The 21,980-nt window shown below is 41.1% G+C and overlaps 1 protein-coding gene across 2 annotated transcripts in view; it reads right to left on the reverse strand.

Annotated features, from left to right (window-relative positions):
• Positions 1-21,980, reverse strand: part of LOC145939685 (uncharacterized) — a 206,575-nt gene that overhangs the window by 133,899 nt on the left and 50,696 nt on the right. For both annotated transcript variants that reach the window (XM_083044179.1, XM_083044178.1), the window contains one exon: positions 18,549-18,673. In XM_083044179.1, the coding sequence (XP_082900305.1) occupies positions 18,549-18,673 (125 nt within the window). The remainder of the gene's footprint in view (positions 1-18,548; positions 18,674-21,980) is intronic.

Here is a 21,980-nt window from a genome sequence, read left to right on the forward strand (position 1 = left end):
AGAGGACGCGCTCCGAGTATAAAAGGCCCATAAATATAACGGTGGGGGGAGAAGAGCGCAAGTGTGGGTGTTCGGTGGCCGCCCATGTCGATTGGCGTGCGGTCCGCCTGAAGTAACAATTTAATTACAGCACGGGCACGATATGTATAGCAGCCACCCACGGTAAATTGATTTCACCACGGTATTAAGCCGGCGGACAGCGCCGGATTTATAGGAGAGTAGTTCCCGTATATACATATACATACAACGCATATAGGCCCGGCAGCGCTAAACGGTAGTCGGGGGCGAAATAGAGTTCGCCGGTGTTGTAATTAAGAAGTGTTCCTGCGGAATTAGCGGATTCGTTCCGAGTCATATGTACCGTGTCGGATGCGCATTGTTTTTGCACATCCTTTCTCTATTCTCCTCGCTGCAGGAAAATTTTGATCGCCCCCTCGCAACTTTCGTGCGAACCGAAGAGCATCGCTTTTCGAAGCTATATTTAGGTTGAAACGTTAAAGTAACGCGTTTCGCACGAGAAACTGAAAAACGATTCATTTATCTTCTCATGTATTCCGATGTATCGCGGAATTTTTAATTATATCCCGCACAGACATATCATTTTATTATCGTATATAATTTCAGAAGTATTGACAGATTTATTGAAATTGCGGTCGAGGATCTCTATATCAATGTCGGACATCAAATCAGTGTTCGTCCACGGCAATAAGTTAATTAGTCGAGAACGATGAAAGAGAGAATATCGTCAGCATCTGCGTACGCGACAAAAAAAAATAGAAGATGCTACGTGAGGCGGATGAAAAATACCGTTTCTCATTACCATAGTAACGTGGAATAACGAACGTTTTGTGCGTCTCATCCGCAATTCCCGCAATATTGTGTCGTCGGTGCTTGAACAGGCTTGCGCGCGCTCTCACGTAAAAGCTAAAAGCAATTACGCTTCTTCTCGGCTCCCGCAAGATCGGTACGCTCGGTATGTAATTTTGTCGTCGGGAAGAACAAATAAAATCGCACAATAACGCACAATAAAATGAGACCAACTCGCGCGGAGACGGATAAAGAAATGGAGACAAATTAAATTCTAGATTTTGACGCACGGAATGGAAGGAAACGGGAAATGAGAGTGCAGTTAAAAGTCGAAAAAGTAGTTAACTCTCCCTAATTGCTTGTCGCGTTATTAAGTGGATTAAGCGTCACGCAAACGTCAACGTTTTCGAGCGAAGGTATAGAAGGGAAAGTTCGAGGCTGATGCCGTTTCGTGCACCATGACAGATTCATTGGAGCGATCCCGGGGCGATTATCGCCAGAGAACGCCAAGAACTCCGATGAATCTTCCTCTCCTCCTCCCTCTTGCCCCACCCCAAACATCGCGCGAGATGAACTTTGAAATTTTCTTCGGCGATGTTCTCTCGCACACGATGTATAGGCAATCGTTTTAATTCGCCCCACGGCGTGCAATTTAGCGCGTTCCCCCGATCATTGGTCGGGGGGGGCCCCGGCTTGTGTCGAATCAAAAATCGCGGACGCCAACGTCGGTGGCTAATCGCCCGAGGAATAGCTTAACGGAAGCTATTCCCCTACGTTCGCACGTCTCCCACGGCTATCCACCTGCCGAAAGAGCAATAAAGTGAGAGATTGCGCGACCCGCCATTAATGCGAAGCGCAAAACTAATTAAGTCGGACGACACGGGATCTCCTCGGGACATCCGCGCCCGAATAATTTCGGTGCCAGGACCGAAAAAACGAGAGGGAAAGAGAGATTACATACGCGCGCGACTTTAATTATTTATTATTCTACTTGTGCTACATATACATATGTAACGCACGAGGCCAGGTGGATTTCGCCGGGATGGATATTAATCGGTCGACAATTCGAAACCTCGGGATCGCTGCGGGGCTATGGATATTGGTGTACGCGTTAACAGTAATTACGTTCCATTTGTATATCAATGCGGGTATTTTAATAAATCGTCGGATGATTTTTTTCTTTTTTGCTTCGAAGGTGACGGAGCCAGGGTTACGCGCCAAGGATATTTGTCAAGCTGTCCACATTCGCCGCGGTCATTTGGTCAATCGATGAATCAATTAAAATTCTATATGCTAAGCACGGGATTCAGTTAGATCCGCTTGCGTGTGCCAGCGATTGAATAATGAAAGATGCGTTAAAACTTCAAGAGGTTATTTTATAATGTTCGAAAAATTGCTCAACACTTGCAACATTATAAATCACGAATCTCGCAAGTTAATCTACAATATATACCTATTTTTCCTAATTTTCCTCTCACATACGAGATTGATTTCGCAAGATTGATCGCTAAGAAAACCATCTTACAATCTCCTATGTTGTATATAAAGAGAGAAGTAAATCGTGACGGATAGTCATATTCATATCGCAAAAGGAGAAAGAAAGAACACGCGCAAACTTCCTGCTAGTCGCATTCCATCGCGTTATTATCGGGCGGGTTTACCTTTATATCGGGCACCGATGTTACTCGTATATACGAAGAGGAATCCAGCGGGGGCTATTCTGGCGATTTGACACAGTTTCACCGTGAAGACAGCTTAAAGGATACCGCGTGAGTTACGACCGCCGGCGGCGGTTATCTCCCGCAGCTGGCATAATAAAATTGAAATCGCATTGTGCCGCGGCGCTCCGCGGCCGCGCAGCAATCAACGTTGCTTTTATCGTTCAGAGAGACGTTACCTGTTAGAGCCCGGCCTCGGGTAACTCGCGCGCCTGCCCTCGTACGCTTGCATACTACTTGTTCGCCGCTGCTCGTGTTACGAGCCGCGCATTCGCCTCGTAAAATCGAAATCGCGTGAAAAATGCGCGATAAAATGCGTCTCCTCGATGTCTGATCGCGATTTTATTGCGCTTTTCATGGCGGCCGATACTCGTAACTCGTACCTATCAAACACAACTTTCAATGCAAACTTTTCGTCTCAAAGTTATTGCAAAAATATGTAAAATCGTGATTATTCGCAAAAATCAAAATTTTAAAATTTTATTTGTACAACTATACATATCTATTTTTTCTGTAATAATATTTTGCTTCCGCATGGTGAGTCATAGTTGAAAAGTCGCTTGAAGCAATATATTCAAAGAGATGAATAATGGAAGAATACGAATGTCGAATTTGAATAAAAACAATAATACAATATTATAATATAAAAAATGATTGAATAATTACAATAGAATTATATCTGCTTAATGCGCGTGCACAGCAAGAAAAATAAATGTAATTTACTGAGCCAAGTGTATTGATCATAAAATCGAATCGTAAATACGTCATGTCAAACTGAGTGCAATATTTGCATTACTCATCAATCAATGAAATAAATCACAATGTTTTAAGTTCCTTGGCTTTCCTATAACATGCGAGAAAGGTCTAATTACTTTTTTTTTTGCTTCCGAGCATCCAATTATGAAAGAAGACGTTAATTTCAAGGATGTATGTTGACAGTGATCGATGATCGATATAATGATCCGACTTATCATTCGAGGAAATGAGATGTCATAATACGAAGTGCTATCAGCATCTTTATATCTCCAAGTTTTTGTAAAACGGTTTTGTAAATTTATTACGACATGCGTAACTGATGTTATTGCTAATTGCATGATTTATTCTTTTCACTGCAGAAACTTCTGCGTAATTTTTACGCATTTGATTTCATTATTTTTTTTGCCACATCACACGTCGGCCTTGATGTCAGCATTTTGCAGCCTTAGACATGCAAGTATCGCATGAGCAAATTATGTTACTCTAAAATATGCGCACATTTTGATTACCTTAATGTCTTCGTCAGAAACTGTCTCGTTTTTAGGAGACGTCACGCGTTGAGTCATCAAAGAGGCAAACAAAAATCACGTAAATTAGAAAATTGCCAATTAATATCGCCAAACTTGTCACACATTGACATTTTTTCATTTTACATTAAAGAGTGAATTATTATAAAATTTATGTAATAAAAAAAATATACCTTCTTGAACATACGCATATAATTTTCAAGATTTGAATGAATTTCTCATTGCAACGCGACTATTTATTATTCGTATAATTGTGTCAGTGAAATTTAAATTAATTTAATACGCGTTATTATGCGTTATCGCGCAAATTGCAATCTCCGCGCCTTTGCACGAGAACTTTAATAATAATGCCTTGTCGGATACATTAATTAGCAGCGATTAACGATGATTATTAATACGCATTCAGAGTTCTTATTATCATCCAATAAATACATCCGTGGGTAATTTTCGCAATAAACCGGTCTTTAGGATTGAAACAAAATTTTTCAGCAGAGTTACATGCTAGTTTCTACTGCGTCAAGTTTTCAATGCGCGTCAGATTATATTATAATTCTTTTAGATCGTTGATTAGTATAGCCTAAGTAATCATTAGTTCGAGTTCAAGGACATTTTAACAAGATTGTAGACGATATGATGAAGTATTATTTGTCAAAAAAAAAAAAAAAAAAAAAAAACGATATATGTACGTCATGGTCATAATTATAGAAAGAATAAGAATTTTACAATAATTTCAGATATGTTCGCTCTTGCTTCATTCTTGCTTCAATTCATGCGCAAGTTATAATGTCTATTTGTAAAGAGTTAAGAGCACTTGAGTAATGTCGCCGTAACTAAAATTGTTAAACGGGATGATTTCAGGAGAATGCGACTCCTCGAAGCGGAGTATCAACAAAGGAGCGGCTTCCGAAAATATAAAGGCATACCGGTAGCATTGTGTAGGGGTGTTTAGGGTAGTGTGAATTTCTCCAAAGGATTGCCAGGATCCGGCGGTATATTCTTGAGGACCGTTTCCTATCCTCGGAATATACGTCGGCAAAGGAATTAAGAACCCGTAAAATGGTGCAACGGGCAATAAATGCCTTTTCGCCAGCTGCTCTCGTGGTACCACCCGCTCTTCCTCTCCCTCGCCCCCCTTTTCCAGCGATCCGACGTTCTCGGTCTGTCTCCGCCTCGGTTTCCAACTCTATCCGGGATTTAAGAAGTGCAATTATCCGTGTTGCATCATCGTAACTTTCATCATTTTTCGGAACGCACGCGAAGGCTGGACGGCTGCAGAATTAAGGTTAACTGAATCTCCTCTGTGTATTACCGAGTGCCGTTGGAATCCCGCTGCGTGAAAGATTGAATCGATAACTCGATCCAAACATTTTTACAACGGGTAAGTGCCCGTAAAGACATGCGATTTATTTAAATCGATTTCATGCGACGTCCGTAAGGCGATACGTTAATCTGCCACAAAAACAAGAGATTGAACGATCAAGAGGGAACGCAACGTAATGTACGTAATCGACGTTTTGTCCCATACTCTCTCGACTCTCGTATCATTGGCGAACGTTATTATATCGGCACGGCAATTACGGTCATGCTCATCATCTCGATCGCGTCGTATATTTTTTTACACCAACTTTCGCCGAAAGAAGAATACAAAAGCGACGAGGAAACGCAAATGCGCGGGTTACGCGGGCGCGAAGCAATTTCAGGGCGAAAGCTCGCAAAAAACTGGCGCAAATTAGTTAGCATAAGAGGAACTGTCAGCTTGATTAACTCCGTACGACGCGGTGCCTCGAGGATATAACTGCGACTGCTGCGAAAGCGGTCTTGGGACTCCAAGGCCCGGCAAAAAGCGGGCTTAATTTAATCTACACGACACACTTTCTCGCGACCGGCGGAAATACCTATTTGCGAGAGACGAGACGCACGAGGGAGTCGTTACACCGGGAGAGCGGCAAATTTTCGCAGCAAGTCTCTCCGTTTCATCTATCACAGCCAGACGTCGCATCGTGGCGAGAAAAGCGTTCATGATTCTCTCGCGGAGGTCACGTCCACCCGCAGCACTCTGATTCCCCCTAGGTCGAATTACGAGGGAACGAAGGGCGAACGATCGCGTAAAGGCACGACGGAGGGAGAACTAATTAATTGCACGGAGGAAGGAAGATACAGGAGAATGACATGTCGCGGGGGAGTCTAAAAGTGGACGCTCGGTAGCTCGTTAAATTTCAGGAGCTTGTAGATCGAAACGAACCCTCCCTCCCTCCCGTCCTCTCTCCCCGTGTATTTACATCGAAACGAGCGCTGACAGTAGGTACGAGCCTGATTGAAATCTATCAGCAAGCGCCTAATTTAATTAGGTGCGTCGTGGCTGGTCGTGGCGGGAGAGCGCTCGTTCGAAGGACCTACATTAGTGCTTCCGTGCGAGACGTAATTCCAGTGACCGAACGCTTGCTTCAAAAGGACTCTACAAAGCTTTTCTCACCTCGGGATTCGATGAAATCAAAATCACGAGAGAGCAAGCGAGTAATCATGTTATTACGATTACGCATCGCGAGATTTTTTTATATAATCGTAAAGTTTATTTTTCTCTCAGTCTCCAACCGAATACGTAATTAAATAATATCAGTATTTCGTGCAATCTTTCGCTGTCATCTCCTGTAACTTTCATCGCACGACACGTATGAATAATGCGATTCGATTTTATGTCACGAACAACCACTTCGTAAAAGTAAGTTAATAATAATGGTCTCTTCTCGCAAGTTCGATATGGGATATACATATGCATATGGTTTTATCCGCCTCGTTTATCGCGAGTCTCTCGCAGGAGAAGTGTCCAATCGCGGTTCCGGGTATACGCGGCCCCTACGTGTTCTCCGTACGGAGCATTCCAGGCCGGTACCCGTGTCACACCGAAATCCTTTTCCTCGGGATATGATTCATTGTTGTACGCGCCTCGGGGACCACCCAGCCGAGTGCTGTGTGCTCTGAAATGCTCGTCGAAGAGAGCCCGAGATCGATACGACGACGTGCGCCCACGCTCGCCCGCCGTCTAGCACTCGATGATGCACTGTCAGGGGCGGATTGGGCCCCCTAGAACCAATAGGTCGGGTAGTATTTTTACATATCGACATGTCGACCTTAATAGATTTATGTATCTCTCGAGAGAGAGAACCTTCGGAGTTACATCACGTACCGTTATGCCATTTGAAGCAATTGTAAAGATTTTTTTCTCGCCGCGCTTGAGCAATCAATAATGTTGGCGTAGAATAAAACATTCTCTCAAAAAAAAAATTATAATAAAAATATATCAATTTTTGGAAATAATTACAAACGAATCAATAATATATAGATTATCAAAGGGAATATAATAAAATAAAATAAAATCAGAATCACATGGTTATCCTGTGATTGAAATAAAGGTTACTGCTTTTAAAAAGTGAATCCGTTCCTGTGTGCACGTTACACGGTAAAACGACAGACCCACCTGGAAGCAATCGATACAAAGGATATCGGAATAATCTCACGGCACTGACCGAATTAGAGATCCCAGCGAGTCTTTAATTGAACGTCTGAATAATGATCGTTGATCGCGCGATACGACAGTTCAGTCGTCACAAACAGCCCTTCTTATCGAGGCCCAGCGTCGTCTGCATCGTTATTTAAAAGTCTGATTTGGCTTTAATTAAACCGAGAGTTCTGTCTCATATTTAAATTCATAAATTTTCGCTATTTAAACTAAAAATCATATATGTATGTATATAATTTCTAATATATATTTAAAATTTAAACAATATCTTTTATCTAAATAAATACTAAAAAAACTGATATCTCGCAACATCGCGACATAAATCATAGAGAAAAGAAAGAGTGCGCTTGTAAGCACAGTGAATTATTTATCGACGATGATAGTCTTTCTGATATCTCGAACAGATACGTTAGAATTATGACTGTTAGATAAATAATTATGGTTCTGCTTTCTACATAAATTCATCATCGGCGCGTCAAATAATTGATTGCGCTTGTTCCGCAATATACTCGCCATCGACTGAATCAAGATAACAATTACGAAAAAACTACAGCCTTCGATGTTTTCTTATCAGAGATCTAAATCGAGGCTCGCGCTTGAAACAACAAGAGATTTCTCGCGAATTATTACGTATTTCACACGAAATACATTCTTCTTTTAGAATAAAAAAATTGCGTGAATACTTAATACACGTATAATTTTTTTTTTAATTTCGCTAAAAATAAATATTTGAAACAACGGATCTTTCAAATAAGTAATTGCAACAATTAATAATACCGAGTGAAAAGAGCTGTAATCGTCTCGCGGAGATAGTGGCACAGTTAATTAATCTGTCGACAGTTAACCACTAGTCACTTCTTGGATTATTCCTTATCTCGGCGCATGGCATAACACGAACGCTGAAAAGAACACTTCGAAGAATTCCGTCGCGTTCGAGATAGCATACCGCGCGATATTGTCGGCGAAATAAAAAACAAGAATTTTCACGGCACGATTGCACGAGTATATCGCAAAAAGTGGAAACTCCGCTAACCTTGAGTCTTTCTCTGAGAATGAGATGGACATGTCGCGCACATGTCCACGATTGACGGTCTCGAACGGCATCGCGGCTGTTCCAATGAAGCAATTACTGGCCTGTTATCGGTGATTGAAAGAAGGAAAAAAGAAAAAAAAGAAACACGAGATGAGAGAACGTTAACGGGTACAGCAGCTGGAAAGAGCAACGAGCGAAACTCTTGACAAAATTAACGTGATAAATAACTGGCTCAATCCGGCATCTGATCTGATCGTATGTTAAGGTCAGCTTGATCAAGATGGAAGTCCAGCAGTCGGCAATCGATGATCGCCGACAACGAGGCGCATCTGCGAGACGAATACGAATCATTTTCCTTTCCAGAATCACGCGCGGACAAAAGTCTCGACGAGAAGAGAAACGAAGACTACTGCCTTACGCTCATTAGCATCCGGCTCAATTTTGGCGATAATTTATATTACGTCCCGTGGCGCATATCCCGCTGCGTCCTTAATTCCGAAATTAATCTCCGACCGAGCGCGGTCGATTAATCTGGAATCGAAAGTACACGCTACCGAAGAAAATGGTTACGCAAACGCTGTTCTCGAAACGTTAAACAGAATTCAGCGGTGTCAACGATGCGTGACGACAATGATAAATGAACGAGGTGCGAATGATAGATGATATCAGTATCTTAATGACCCACGGACATTGAATGCAACAACATCATCGTACGCCACTCTATTATTAAACGCACAAGGCAAATTTCGATATTCTTCACGTGTACTTAATCAAAGTTCAAAAAGTATATTATAAATTCTACATTTAAATTATATATACACATACATATATAAATAATTATATTAATATGCTCTAACCATCATATATCACGAAATCTAGACTTTTATAGAACTTCTATTAATCATTATATCAAAAAATTCATTCTTTATACTACGTCAAAATGTTTCCCGCTAGCAATAACACTAAATGATATCGAATCTTAGGTTCGAATTTCCCATGTCAATCGTTACTGCGAACATCGCGTAGGTGTTGCGCTAAAAAGGCCACCGCGAGTACTTTGTGATGGCATTCATCGTCAGGATTCGGAGTCGTCCTGTCGTCCGCGCGATGTTCATTTATCATCACCGGCATCATCCATCTCTCGCAGCTGGAAATCTCTATTTGCATCCGCGTCTTATCTGGCGTCAGGTTGAATCGGGTCGACCGCGACAGCAACGCACCGCGAGTCTTCTTCCTCTCTCGGATAACGCATAACGAATCGTTGGGAAATTAACGGTCCGCTGGTGCCTGCCGGTACCGCCCCGTCATCCGGTAATGGTAATGCGGTAATACGCGACTTTCCTTTCTCGTTAAAGTGTGATTTAAGCGTCTCCTCGTCTCGTCTCGGCAACGCGGTTATGGATGAACATGCAACGCGCTGCGCGCGAATTGCAAGTTGAATATCTCACCGACATATACGTGGGGGCTGATTCCTCTCTCGCGGTGATTTTCTCGCGCGTTCATGCGTAAATAAGTCTCGGGCTGAATGACGGGGGACGAGATCGAGATGACACACGTCTCGCCATTTGTCAATCGCTAACTATTGTCGAGAGCTGTATCGTTCGTGCGAATTAAACTGGAAATTCGATTTTCAAAGTCTCTCTCGACAAGTTGCGGCGAAATATGATTGATTATAATTTAATTCACTTTCCAACGTAAGCATCTCTTTTAGTCGACACGCTAAAGATGACGAGAAGAAGACTATAGTTTCGCAAAAGTCGGTTTATTTCGCGCATGATTACGTACATATATGTATACACAGAGAGAATTTTCTGTTAGAATTTACTCTAAAAATCATGGTAATCGTGGGACAATATATGAAAAGAATTTTATGAGAATTTCTTTGATTAATATTTATTACAATAAAGATAATAATATCTATCGCAATAAAAAATAAAACATGTTTGATTAATTTTATTAAACAAGTTTTTTTTAGTAAAAGCAATCAAACGTATTTTATATTTTATTGTAATAGATATTAATATTTTTATTGTGAAATATTAATCAGAAAAATTCTCATAAAATTCTTTTCATACCATATTGTCTCATGATTACCATGATTTTCAGAGTAAATTCCAAGAGAAAATCTCTCGGTATATAGAGGTACGTGCGCTACACGCAAAGAGAATCCGATTTTGTGTCAGTCGAGCAGACTGAATCGTTCATGTTATACGACAATCTCCAGCCTCCCCAAAAGCGATTACGTACGGTTCTCGAATTCAAAGGAAACCGGTCGCGCGCGCCGGCGAAAGTAAGTCGCCCATTAATGCTCGCGATCTCGTGATACCGCATGGTAGATTAACTCGTAATTGCGTTCATTATCGTAGAATTCGACTTCGAGAGTCTGAAGACACAGAGTGCCCTTGCACGCCGTATGCAGAAGACATGTACCTTACACGGACCCCGAAATTAGCATTAATTAATGAGTACAAGATTATATTTTTCGTTTCGTAAGTACTTGAACTTGGATCGGAGGAAGACACGTGCTCCGCATCTCACCGTAAATCATCTTAATTCTTTTAAAATCCTATTATTAGCAAATATATGATGTTCTTATCTCTCGAAAAAGTCAATATCATAAAATTTTAATTTCTGTCAACATTCGCCATTTCGTGTCTGTGAAGTTGGCACATTTTACGAATTTAAAAAAAATAATAAGAGTTCTTATAGCACTTTTCATAGTTCTACAGTTCCTGATAAAAATTAAAAAGAGTTCCGCATTTTTTATATTAAAAAATCAAAATTGAAAAAATGTGCTAACGACATCGATTAAAAATTATTAATTGATGAATATCGATCTGAAATTGCATATATATGCTGAACTTGTGCAGAACTATCGGGAACTCTTCCCGAAAATGATATTATTCAACGCGTTTTAGTACTTTAGAGGGGAGGGTGTCGTGCTAGATTGGCGAAGTTAGCACGACATCTAAACGTGGATATTAAAAATCGATTAAAAATCGTTAATTGATGAATATCGATCTGAAATTGCATATATATGCTAATCTTGCGTGGAACTATCGGGAACTCTTTCCAAAAATGATATTATTCAACGCGTTTTAGTACTTTAGAGGGAAGGTGTCGTGCTAGATTCGCGAAGTTAGCACATTTTTTCAATTTTGATTTTTTAATATAAAAAATGCGGAACTCTTTTTAATTTTTATCAGGAACTGTAGAACTATGAAAAGTGCTATAAGAACTCTTACTATTTTTTTTTTAATTCGTAAAATGTCGTGCCAACTTCACAGACACCGCCGTTTCCTCGTTCTATTCATAATACCGAGAAATTATTCTTGCGTGTGCAGGTCGTCTTAAAAAACTTTGCTCCAAGTGTGCATTTAGCTTAAGATAAGCGCGGTTTATTGCGCAGCAAGCGACATATTTACAACCGCTTGTTCGTAATAGCGGCAATGGCTTTCTATCGTTGATTATTTTCTCAGAGATTACGCGGAAGACGTTGCGTGCACCGAAGCTTCCTATGCAAGGCAAACAGATATTCCTAACAGCGCACGGTATGTCTGTTTGTCCACGTACAATAGATGATCGTTGTCGGGTTAAGTTGGATTTCGATCGAACAGCATGAAAAATAATTATCTCGCGTGGCCCAAGTAAGCGCGTTCGTCCGAGCAAGCAAATCCCCGGGCAATAAAAGACAGTCACCTCGCGAGAGTGGGCGATAATTCATAAAGATACGTTCTCTCTTGCGGGTGACCCCGCCTTAATATTAATGGCTACTCCTCGACCCGGCCAAGATTGATAGTAGACGCTCGAGAGTGTTCTGGTTATATATTCTAGAGCGTGCTCTCTAGCTCGCGCGTTATACGGAATGCAAGGTAACCTACATCGCGTGTAGCTTTTGACGTCGATGATCTCGGAACAATGATTGACGGGCAGCTGCTCCTCTCGGCGTATAACTTTATCGATTACTCGGCGAGATTGCCAGCCACGCTGACCTAACGTGCCAGTCTTGATCGCATATACGGCTACGGTAGGAGAAAAAATTTTCGTTTTCGTAATCAGCCCGTCGGCGATCGCTTTTAAAAACTTCGATGTACCATCAGTCTTGGTCACACTTGCCTCGGCAATTTAATAGCGTCAGCGATTTAACAAAAAGTATCATTATATACGAATAATTTCGGAGTTGGCCTTGTAATTTTTACTTATATTAATGCGTTGATGCGTTAAAATTATTAATTTAACTTCTGCAAGAAATGCATGTAACATGACATTTTATGCAAAAAAAAAAAACGGTGCTAATAAAACCGAGTTAAATTGGCGCAAAAGCAACCTTCATCTGCAAAAGGAAAAAAAATAAAAAAAAGGAGCGCGAATTTTGACAAGACAATGATTCTTGAGGCCCTCACACGTGGCCGCTTACATAAAGTCGCGTACCCGTTTGGAATCTATTTATAGAGTCGCGATGGTCGAAAATACGAAAGAAGAAAGGAAGAATCGGCAGGCAGGCAGGCAGGCAGCACGAGAATCGGGCTAGGCACGTGCCTCGAGTTGGTACCCGGCAACTCCCGGCGAGGGCCGAACTATTTCCGCGTGACGAGGAAATTGTTTTCGGGACGTCCCGACGCTGCGGGGAACGGTTCGCCCGAGTAATCCGTCCCCTCGCAGCGGGTGTTGACCATCGCGTGGACTCGCATTTCTCTCTCAACTTAGATCTAGCAACGTACCTCGGGAGAGATGTTCCGGGAAAAGAGAATATTTCCCACAGACAGATGATCAGTCTGTGGGCAAAAACCAAAATTGTGCAGCGAAAACGATCATCATCGTCTATTATTGTAGACATTTCTCGGGTGAACGCATGAATCTGCTTCTTTTGTATTTTCGACAAAGATTTGATAATTTGATAAACCACAAATCTACAATAATAATCATTATTACCGCGCACAAAAGAAGACAATCATCTTTTATTGTTAGAGATTCACGCAGAGGAAGATGAAATGTTGCAATAAAAGCAATATAAATTCCAAGAACACGTATCGATGGAGAAAAAAAAGATAGTCATCTAACGCGACCGCCGGTCGATCATTCGGTCCCCAGAGGACAAGGAGAGAAACGCATTGGAACGCTCGGCGCAGATGACACTTGAAAGCCTGCGAAACAAATTAGCTGGCGGTGCAAAAAAAATAGTGGCCATTTCTAGTCCTTGAGGGCTTAACCGGGAATCCGAGCTCGTCAGGCAACCGGCAGGTGTGAGTTGAAGATATTGAAAAAAAGTTCGCGCTCGCGCTCGCCTGGAACAACTAGACAGGCTCGTCGAACGGAACGCACGCTTCGGATCATCTGGAAGATTATCCGCGAATAATAGAGGTACACTAGAGAATGTAATTGCGTAATGGCGCACTTGACGCAACTGTGTAATTGGTATCGGAACGGATGAGTCGTGGAGGCAGCTGCGAGAATTTTCGCAACCAACAGTAAAAATAAGATACAATCTGGAGTGAGTCATCATTGTAATTAATTTTGATTGAACGAATCACATTTAAATCGTATTTCTTTTCAACAATCTGCAATGTATAATAATTATAATATTCTATGTATATTTGCAAAAAAATTTCGTTTTATGTATATAAATAATTTATTAGATTCCCCAGATGTGTAGGAATTTAATTTATCTGAGACCGTTTATTTTAAATATAAATAAGTATATAATAGTGTAGGACGAAAGCGAAATAAAAGCGAACTCGAAAATAAAAAAAAATAAAACATAAGAAAACATTTACGTTTGCGACGAGACCTGTAGGTCAGATTAAGATTTATAACCGAGTATTGTCGCCTATTATTTATTATCGTATTATGAAGTCGAGGACAAACGACAAAATAACAGAAACTTCGAGAGCAGTGAGATCGGAGAAAAGATTCGGCGAACGAAGCGACCGGGCAGATCTCGCCCGACCATCGATTAGATCGTATTGATTTTGACGTGTACCACATATTATTACAATTAAAGAACTATTCAAGTTTTTTCCACACACAAGCCTTCTTATCGTTTACAATATTATTTCCTACAGATGTAACGCATTCTATTTTTATTGATATTTGAATAAAAACTACTACAAAGAGAACTTTGAGCTACCGCGGATAATCGTTTAAATACATCTCCACACGCAAACCTAAAGTCAATGACTGTGTAATAGGCTACTCGCCGGCGTAATGGAACTCGTATTTAAACGGTCAAAGAAGTCGTTTCTCCGTCTGTCAGCGAAAGCAAGAAAAGTGTTCGCAATTTTACAAATCGGAGATTGCAGCGCGGTCTCTCGTAATTTTGCGGTGCGACTCGTTTTAAGACGGTTACACGGTGACTGTCACCCAACGAAAAAGATGTGAGAAATGAAGAAATCGAGAGAAATCCGAGAAGAGAGAGAAAATGAGAGCTCGTTTTTCCCTCGTGATTATTATTAAAATGGCTTTTCTGATGAGACAAAGACGACAGCGAAATGCCTGTCGTTGCACCGTCGCGAGATTACATCGTCATGTAGATTACGCAAAATTAAAAAGACTAGGTGATCATGATGCGCTCGTAAGGAAGGTACAAACAGATTGAAAGCGTTCATTCGTTACGTCAAAGAATATCTTCCAGAAGCCGCGAACTGTCTACGAATAATTGAGATGCGGGGAATCGAGCCGGGCAACTAGATTGAGAATTCGTGTAATAGCCACATTTGCCACGGTAATGTAATTTGTAGCTGAACGGTAAGAGAAATTGCGCTCTCGTTTTTCTCTTTATCGCGCGCGCGCATAAAAAGATCCGCACAGCGTGTAAATTATTGGTACTAACGCGTGTCTCCTTTAATTCCGCAGGCCAATTACTCGCGGGGTATTCATGCGCGATGATCTGCTCGATAGTAGATGAAAGGTAGGGGAATGTAAGAACGGCAATTATTCTGATATCAATCCCTGCACAATCCCTTCATTTTCATTATTTATACTTGCGAGCAATATAAAAAAATAAATAAATTTTATCGCAAATATTCAAAAAGAAAAGGGAAAATTAGAAGAAATATAATTAACAAAATATTATGTAGCTGATACGTAATTTTTTTCGCTGTGAAATAAAAAATCAGAACGAAAAATCGAAATAGTAGATCAGTCTCTCGACAACCGCGAAGCAATTTACAACAAATTATAACAACTGCATTATAGTAATTGCCAATTAAGGTTTCGCAGCGCAATGTATTCCGTATAATGACATTGGAGTGTAAGGAGTTAAAATTAGCATCCCGAGGGGTCCGCATAATCCACTAAATACCCCCGAGGCTGCTAGAGACGCGGATGCGAAACGTCAAACGGCCGATGGGCTGATTCATTTAACGTCGCGCGGACGATCCGCCAATAATGGGGGGATCGCGAGCACGCAACGACGCGAGTGCAGAACTAGTTTCAAGAATTCCTTAATAGGACACCTGCCGCTATAATATAAACCATTCACAACTGAGCGTAGTCGAGCGCTGTTCCTGCTCTAATTCGACACGCGAGAGAAATAACATATAACTATCTACGTGCGCCAGGAAGACATGCCTGATAAAGCAGGAACGAGGCGGATTTTTTCTATAGTTTGAAATAATACTTATTCGATTTTTCATTTTTTCGGTGCATTTTATAATTTTTATTATGCTGCACAAATATCGCGTAAATAAAAATTATGTCCGATATCTTGACGTTTAATTTTTGATATAATTATATATACATTTTATGTGCAATATTTAACATCCGAGATGCAAGCACAAAAAAACCAACTATATCATTATAGATATAAATATTGTCTTCGTGCCTGAATTGTTTTCACGAGAAAATTATTTATATTATCATTTCGACGCCTCTCAAACCCCTCACGACCCTTTCCTATTTAAACCTATCAAACATCTAAAAACATATTGATCTGGTCTTTTGCGGTTTGGATGAGATTCGGCTAGAGTCCCACCGCGAAATTCGTTTCGGTCCGGCAACTACGAATAACAAAATCCTTTTTCTCCTCTCGCATTTCGCGATATTCCGTTTCACCTGCCGAAAATGGCGCAGATGGGTCGGCGAAAGGTACAGACGTCGGCCGACATCTTAGGCATTCTCCTAGGCATTTGCTAGTTTAGGTTTTTGCCGGGTCTTCAGACAGACCCGGCGAAATCGGTGTATCTCCTAATACCTTCTTCGACCAGGGATCACCTGCCGGTTCCTCGTTCGTCCTTGGATAATTGCGCCTGTCAGGATGCATGGTCCGTCGCGTTGGCAGACAGATCCCACAATATGGTCAAAATTTATCGGGTTAGGGCGGTCAGAAATATGCAGAGAGCTTAAAAATTCTCAATATAGAGAGAACCAAAGAACCCACGAAACATGATTTTATGAACAATAGAGAACAACCGCAAAACGTGAAACTGGCATCGTACATGTATTGTAAATTTTAAATTAGTTCTTTTTTAGTTCGCACTTTTAATGATCGTACGAATAAAAAATGGGTAATTAAATAACTTGAAATAAATTCAAAAATTCTTGCAGTGGAATGCCGTAATGTAGCACCTGGATTGCAATTAAGGCACGTGTCTTTTAACTCGACCGATGCAGGTCATTGGGATAATTCGACAATTATATTTAATTATCGAGAACATTGACGCTTACATAAGCTCGCTAATTAATAAAAAGGAAAACGCGCAAATTGAGCGAAATTTTCGCCGCGGGACATATTATATAGACGTGCAACCTGTTCCGCGGTGCTTAAGTTCATCGCGCAAATATAAAAATCTGAAACGGAGAGATTACTTATGCGCGGTAATATAACTTAACGAGACTCTCTTAAACTCTTCGTTAAGTTTTATTATCTGCATATAAAATAAGTGGCAGAGTGTTTTATCAATGAAAAGTAATTATTAAAAAACTTTTAACGAGTTAAGAACTATATGTCGATAACAAAATTTAAGAAAATTAAAAAATAATCTTAATAATTTGCCGCACGATTTTGTAGCATTATAGATATTTGTAACATAATTTTCGCGTCGCATCCCCCTCGTAAAATTCGTATATTTTAATCTTCTCTCTCTCAATGACTTTTTGAAAAAATTGACAAAAAAAAACAAGTTTCAAGTCTGAGATTTCCTCTCGTACCGCGCTTGTTCCGCGAATTCGCAGCGATTAAACGCTGCGTTACTTTTTCATCAACGTCATGCCGGTGTCTACCTGCGGATGACACGATCTGTTACGAAGAGGCGCGGCGCAATTCTTCCTCTTATCCTCCCTTTTTCCCTGTCTCTTTCGCTTTTGCTGATGGTCGCCATACGGCGTGCGGTTATACCGAGAGGATGGGGAAAAAAAGGGAGATTTAAAATCTCGGACCGGCGGTCGTTCGGTGTAGCGGTACCGTTATTTTCGCAGCGTGAAGCGCGTGCCCGGCGTCAGCACGATCTCCTCGGTTAATCCCGTGGGATATGCCGCCTCGCCGGGATCACAAAGGATCTCGGCGATGAACCCCCGCATCGAGGAGCGACCGGAAAATACGCAGGACGCAGGCGCATTTCGCAAAGCGAGACCACCTGTTGGGGAGAAAGCGCGCTTTTATCGATCACGTTTTCCCGAAACGTGAGTTGCGGTATTTTCGGAGGATTTTTGCGGCGAGCCTCCATTACGAAACGCACGCAGCGAATATATCATCGACGGATATTTCGCGGTTGCGCCGATGTATGTCTTGTGGCAGGATTCACTTGGGGTAATGAAATAAAACGTTCCTCGTGGCGATTGTACTAACAAAGCAGTTCTGCGGTTATAGAAATATTTACCCATCATATAATCGCTCATCCCGACCTAGAACCGTATATTAGATGCTTATGACATGCGTGTCACGTAGTAAATCTCTTTGCGGAAAAAAGAAACGTCACGATTGATTGTTAGCTTGTCACAGCATAACGAAATATTCTCTTGTTTCAATAATAATCGCTCGTCTCATAATTAATTATTGACCTTTGGACTTTGTTTTATTAATTGGCTGCGACATTTGAAATTATCCTTCGTTTATTCGTGTAGGATAGACAAAACTTCTTATCCCTTGTCAAATTGAGATTATAATATATGTTAACTGTGTATTATTTGGATCTGTATATTTTATCCGACATGGGCAAATGATAAATAAGAGAAAAAATTATAATTGTACTCACTCTGCAAGAAGAAATCCTCCATCTCGCTCATTTCGATGTACGAACGCAAACTTGTTCGCAAACGTTTCATTATCAGGAACGGGCGTCGATAATCGGAATATTCGGTATCATCGACGAGAGGCAATCTGAAACAAATTACCGTCGTCAGAATCATCGAGTGAAAGCAGAGGAATCTCGCGATCGAGCCTGGGATTTCTGGCCGGTCGATAGCTCGAAGTGCTCCGCGAGTAATGGGGCAGGGGGTAACAACTCGAGTAATCTGCCTACGCAATTTTACTGGATCGGCTCGAGGCAGCCTCTCCTTTGCCGCCTGCCTGCCTCTCCCTCGCCACGGCTTTTGCACGTTTCATTTGCACGAACGCTCGTGGCGGCCCCGCGAGTTTGCGCGTGCAAAAGTCAGCGTGAAGTCGTAACAACCGAGTCGTTCTATAAGAGGGTTGGACACGCACATTGTGGCCGCGGGTTCTCTCATATGTATGCGCGTCGTACAGTAAATCTCTTCGCGAAAAGAAAAAAGAACCGTTTCGATCGATTATCATCGTCACGACGTAAGGGCGAAATATTTCTCTGGTCTCAGTTATATTCTCGCTCCTTTCGTTGCGATCGACGGTTGATCTTTAAATGCTGCTGTTATTAATACCAATTATGCTACATTGGAATGCTACATTGGAAATCATCTTTCATTTATTCGTATATCATAGAATGAAAAAAGTGATCGATTCCATATCAAATTGAGATTCTAAATTATTTATTAATTGGTATTAATATAGACACATACATATATATTTGCATTGATAAAAATAAAGACGCACAACGTCACGAGCTACTATATAAACTTGCCGAGATCGATGTAGGAATAAAATATTCGTGAAACCACACGTGGCGAAATGAGGACTCATAATTTCCTCGAGGCGACCGCGCAAAAAATGCGTATGTTGCAACACGTAAATATAACGGAATACGTTGTTTTTTCAATGTGCTTATTCATATGTCACATCATAAAATTTTTAAATTTATATTAAGCCGTGGCTGAAAAGCATTATTGACAGCTATATACATTAATAAAAAGATTCCGCACTTTTGTTGTAAGAGTAATAAAAATGTAATAATGAAAAATTTTGAAGTAAAATCATATGTTCGCAATTAGTTTAACAGATATATATGATACAAATAAAATAAATAATATTTATATTATATGGATGTTTCTCAAATATAAATATATCATATCATACTTGATAATAAAAAATGATTTCACTTATATTATCATAAAATTTAATTGCCTTCTTTCGAAACGTTAAATAGTTTTTTCCTTCGACTACATAATATATGTTTGATTTATAATATATTTTATTGCTAATCACTAATCACTAATAAGACTCTAGAAGAGTTTTCGGTTAGATTATTTCGCTTTAGCGAAAGTATGCAATAAAAGTATTCGTTGCACACAATCTATGATAATGGTTATATACTGCAAAATTTTAATAAATGAGACAGAAGCAGATGTGACGATAGTTTCGCGAGCGAGATAATTCACTTCTTTTTCTCCGCAGTGAAGACGCAAGGTGGGACCTGTCGCTAACGAACCGGTAAGACAACGACGCAACCGTAACACGCATAAAGTCCGAGGGAAACGAAGAATCGTAAAGTTTCCAACGGGCAGAGACATTAAAATCAAGGGACGGTACATTAACGCAAGGATAATGATCGCCCTGCGGCCGAGTGTGCCGCTGAAAAATAACTCGAGGTCGAATTAGTTTTCGTATCGCGCGGTTTGAATAAGCACACGATTTATGCCATCAGACGTACGTACATATCGTTACTGAAGCAACGATAGAATAAAAAACTATATATAAAATTATTAATTTAATATTCTGTTTATCGAAGCAGATGAGCGTCTTTTCTAGATCATGAAACAAGAATTAATCTAAATAATACGATACATATAATATAAAAATTGTATACGTATTTATCTAATTTTTTTAGAAAAATTCAACTTTGTCGAATTGACACATCGTTGCGCATCTCAATTATTGCGAAAATCCGCAGAAATGAATCTGATTCTACCGATCTCGATCGCGTTACCCTGCCTAGCCCTTTACTGCCAAACAAGGCCATCAAACGAGCGGGTACTGTGAAGGTGCCTCAAGGCGCGGGTGGGGATGGCGAAGCGTGGCGGAGCGTGTGCCTCGCTCGCCGAGCGTGGAGGACGGCTTCGTCGCCCGGAGCGCGGCGATTATCTTTCATTTGTGGTGCATCAATGAGAGAGAGAGAGAGAGAGAGAGAGAGAGAGAGAGAGAGAGAGAGAGAGAGAGAGAGAGAGAGAGAGAGAGAGAGAGAGAGAGAGTCGGTGGCCGCGTCGAACGCGTCTTCAACATCGATCGGGGCTTCTTTTCCCGAAGGCACACGCACGATCCCGGATCATCCTGCGCACCCGTCATTATCCACCTCATCGACGATTCATGGTCGGTGCATCGCGCGCCGATTGTGGACCGCGCTTGCACTTGATCGCGTACGCTAAGAATTGCGCGATTTTCCCGCACAGCCGCTGCGTCTCCTTAACGCCTGTGAAGCGCGGAAACGCGTCATTACGTGCGCGGATGCGCGTGCAACATTTCATTAGATTGTAAGCGCGGAATGCATAGAATGGCGATCGCAATCGTTTGAGATGCAGATCGAGATGCACGCGCCAGCCACTGCAAGAAAATTCGCCTCGCGCTTTTCCCTCTTCTTTCCGTTCCCGAAAAATGACGTTTCGATCGTTGGAAAGAATAAACAAGATTGAATGTTGGTCTTTTTTTTTTTAAGTCTAAGCAATGAGCAACAATGGTCCAGCTGATCGTGATAAATAATAAAAATACTAAACGCACAACAACTCTCTAGAATTATTGCAATTAATTATTGTAAATCGGCACAATTTAATTATTATTAATAAATTGCTTCTTGAATAGTTATTCACTCATATCATTTTGAAATATTTTATATTAAAAAATACTATATAAAATATAATCCTATTGTTAATTATTGCGGATTATTCTTCGTCGCAGCAACGTGCAAATCTGCACCACGCACCTTCTGTTCAACGTGCGCGTAGAGAGGGCTTGCCAGAGAGCTGCCAATTAAAAAAGAGACCCACGTGAATTCCCGAGCCCGTGTTCCTTTGATCGCCGACCGACGGCGCAGAAAATTAATTCGGCAAATTACGCGATGCGGGATAAGAGCGGGCGAGAACCCGGGTCACCGGGGCTCCTACGATTCCGCCGTGTCGGCGGCCATCCATATGTGTATAGTACGCATACGAGCTTTTAACGATATGGAACGCTGGAAGGTTACGCCGCATATAACCGTCGGTTATCCGAATAACATTCCGAGCATCTTACGAGCGGTCACGCGATATTCCCCGGGGTCCTGAACATTCGTTTCTATAAGACGGTT

This window comes from Prenolepis imparis, unplaced genomic scaffold, assembly GCF_030444845.1.
Source record: "Prenolepis imparis isolate NDT839.2.m4 unplaced genomic scaffold, iyPreImpa1.0 SCAF_8, whole genome shotgun sequence".
NCBI lineage: Eukaryota > Metazoa > Arthropoda > Insecta > Hymenoptera > Formicidae > Prenolepis > Prenolepis imparis.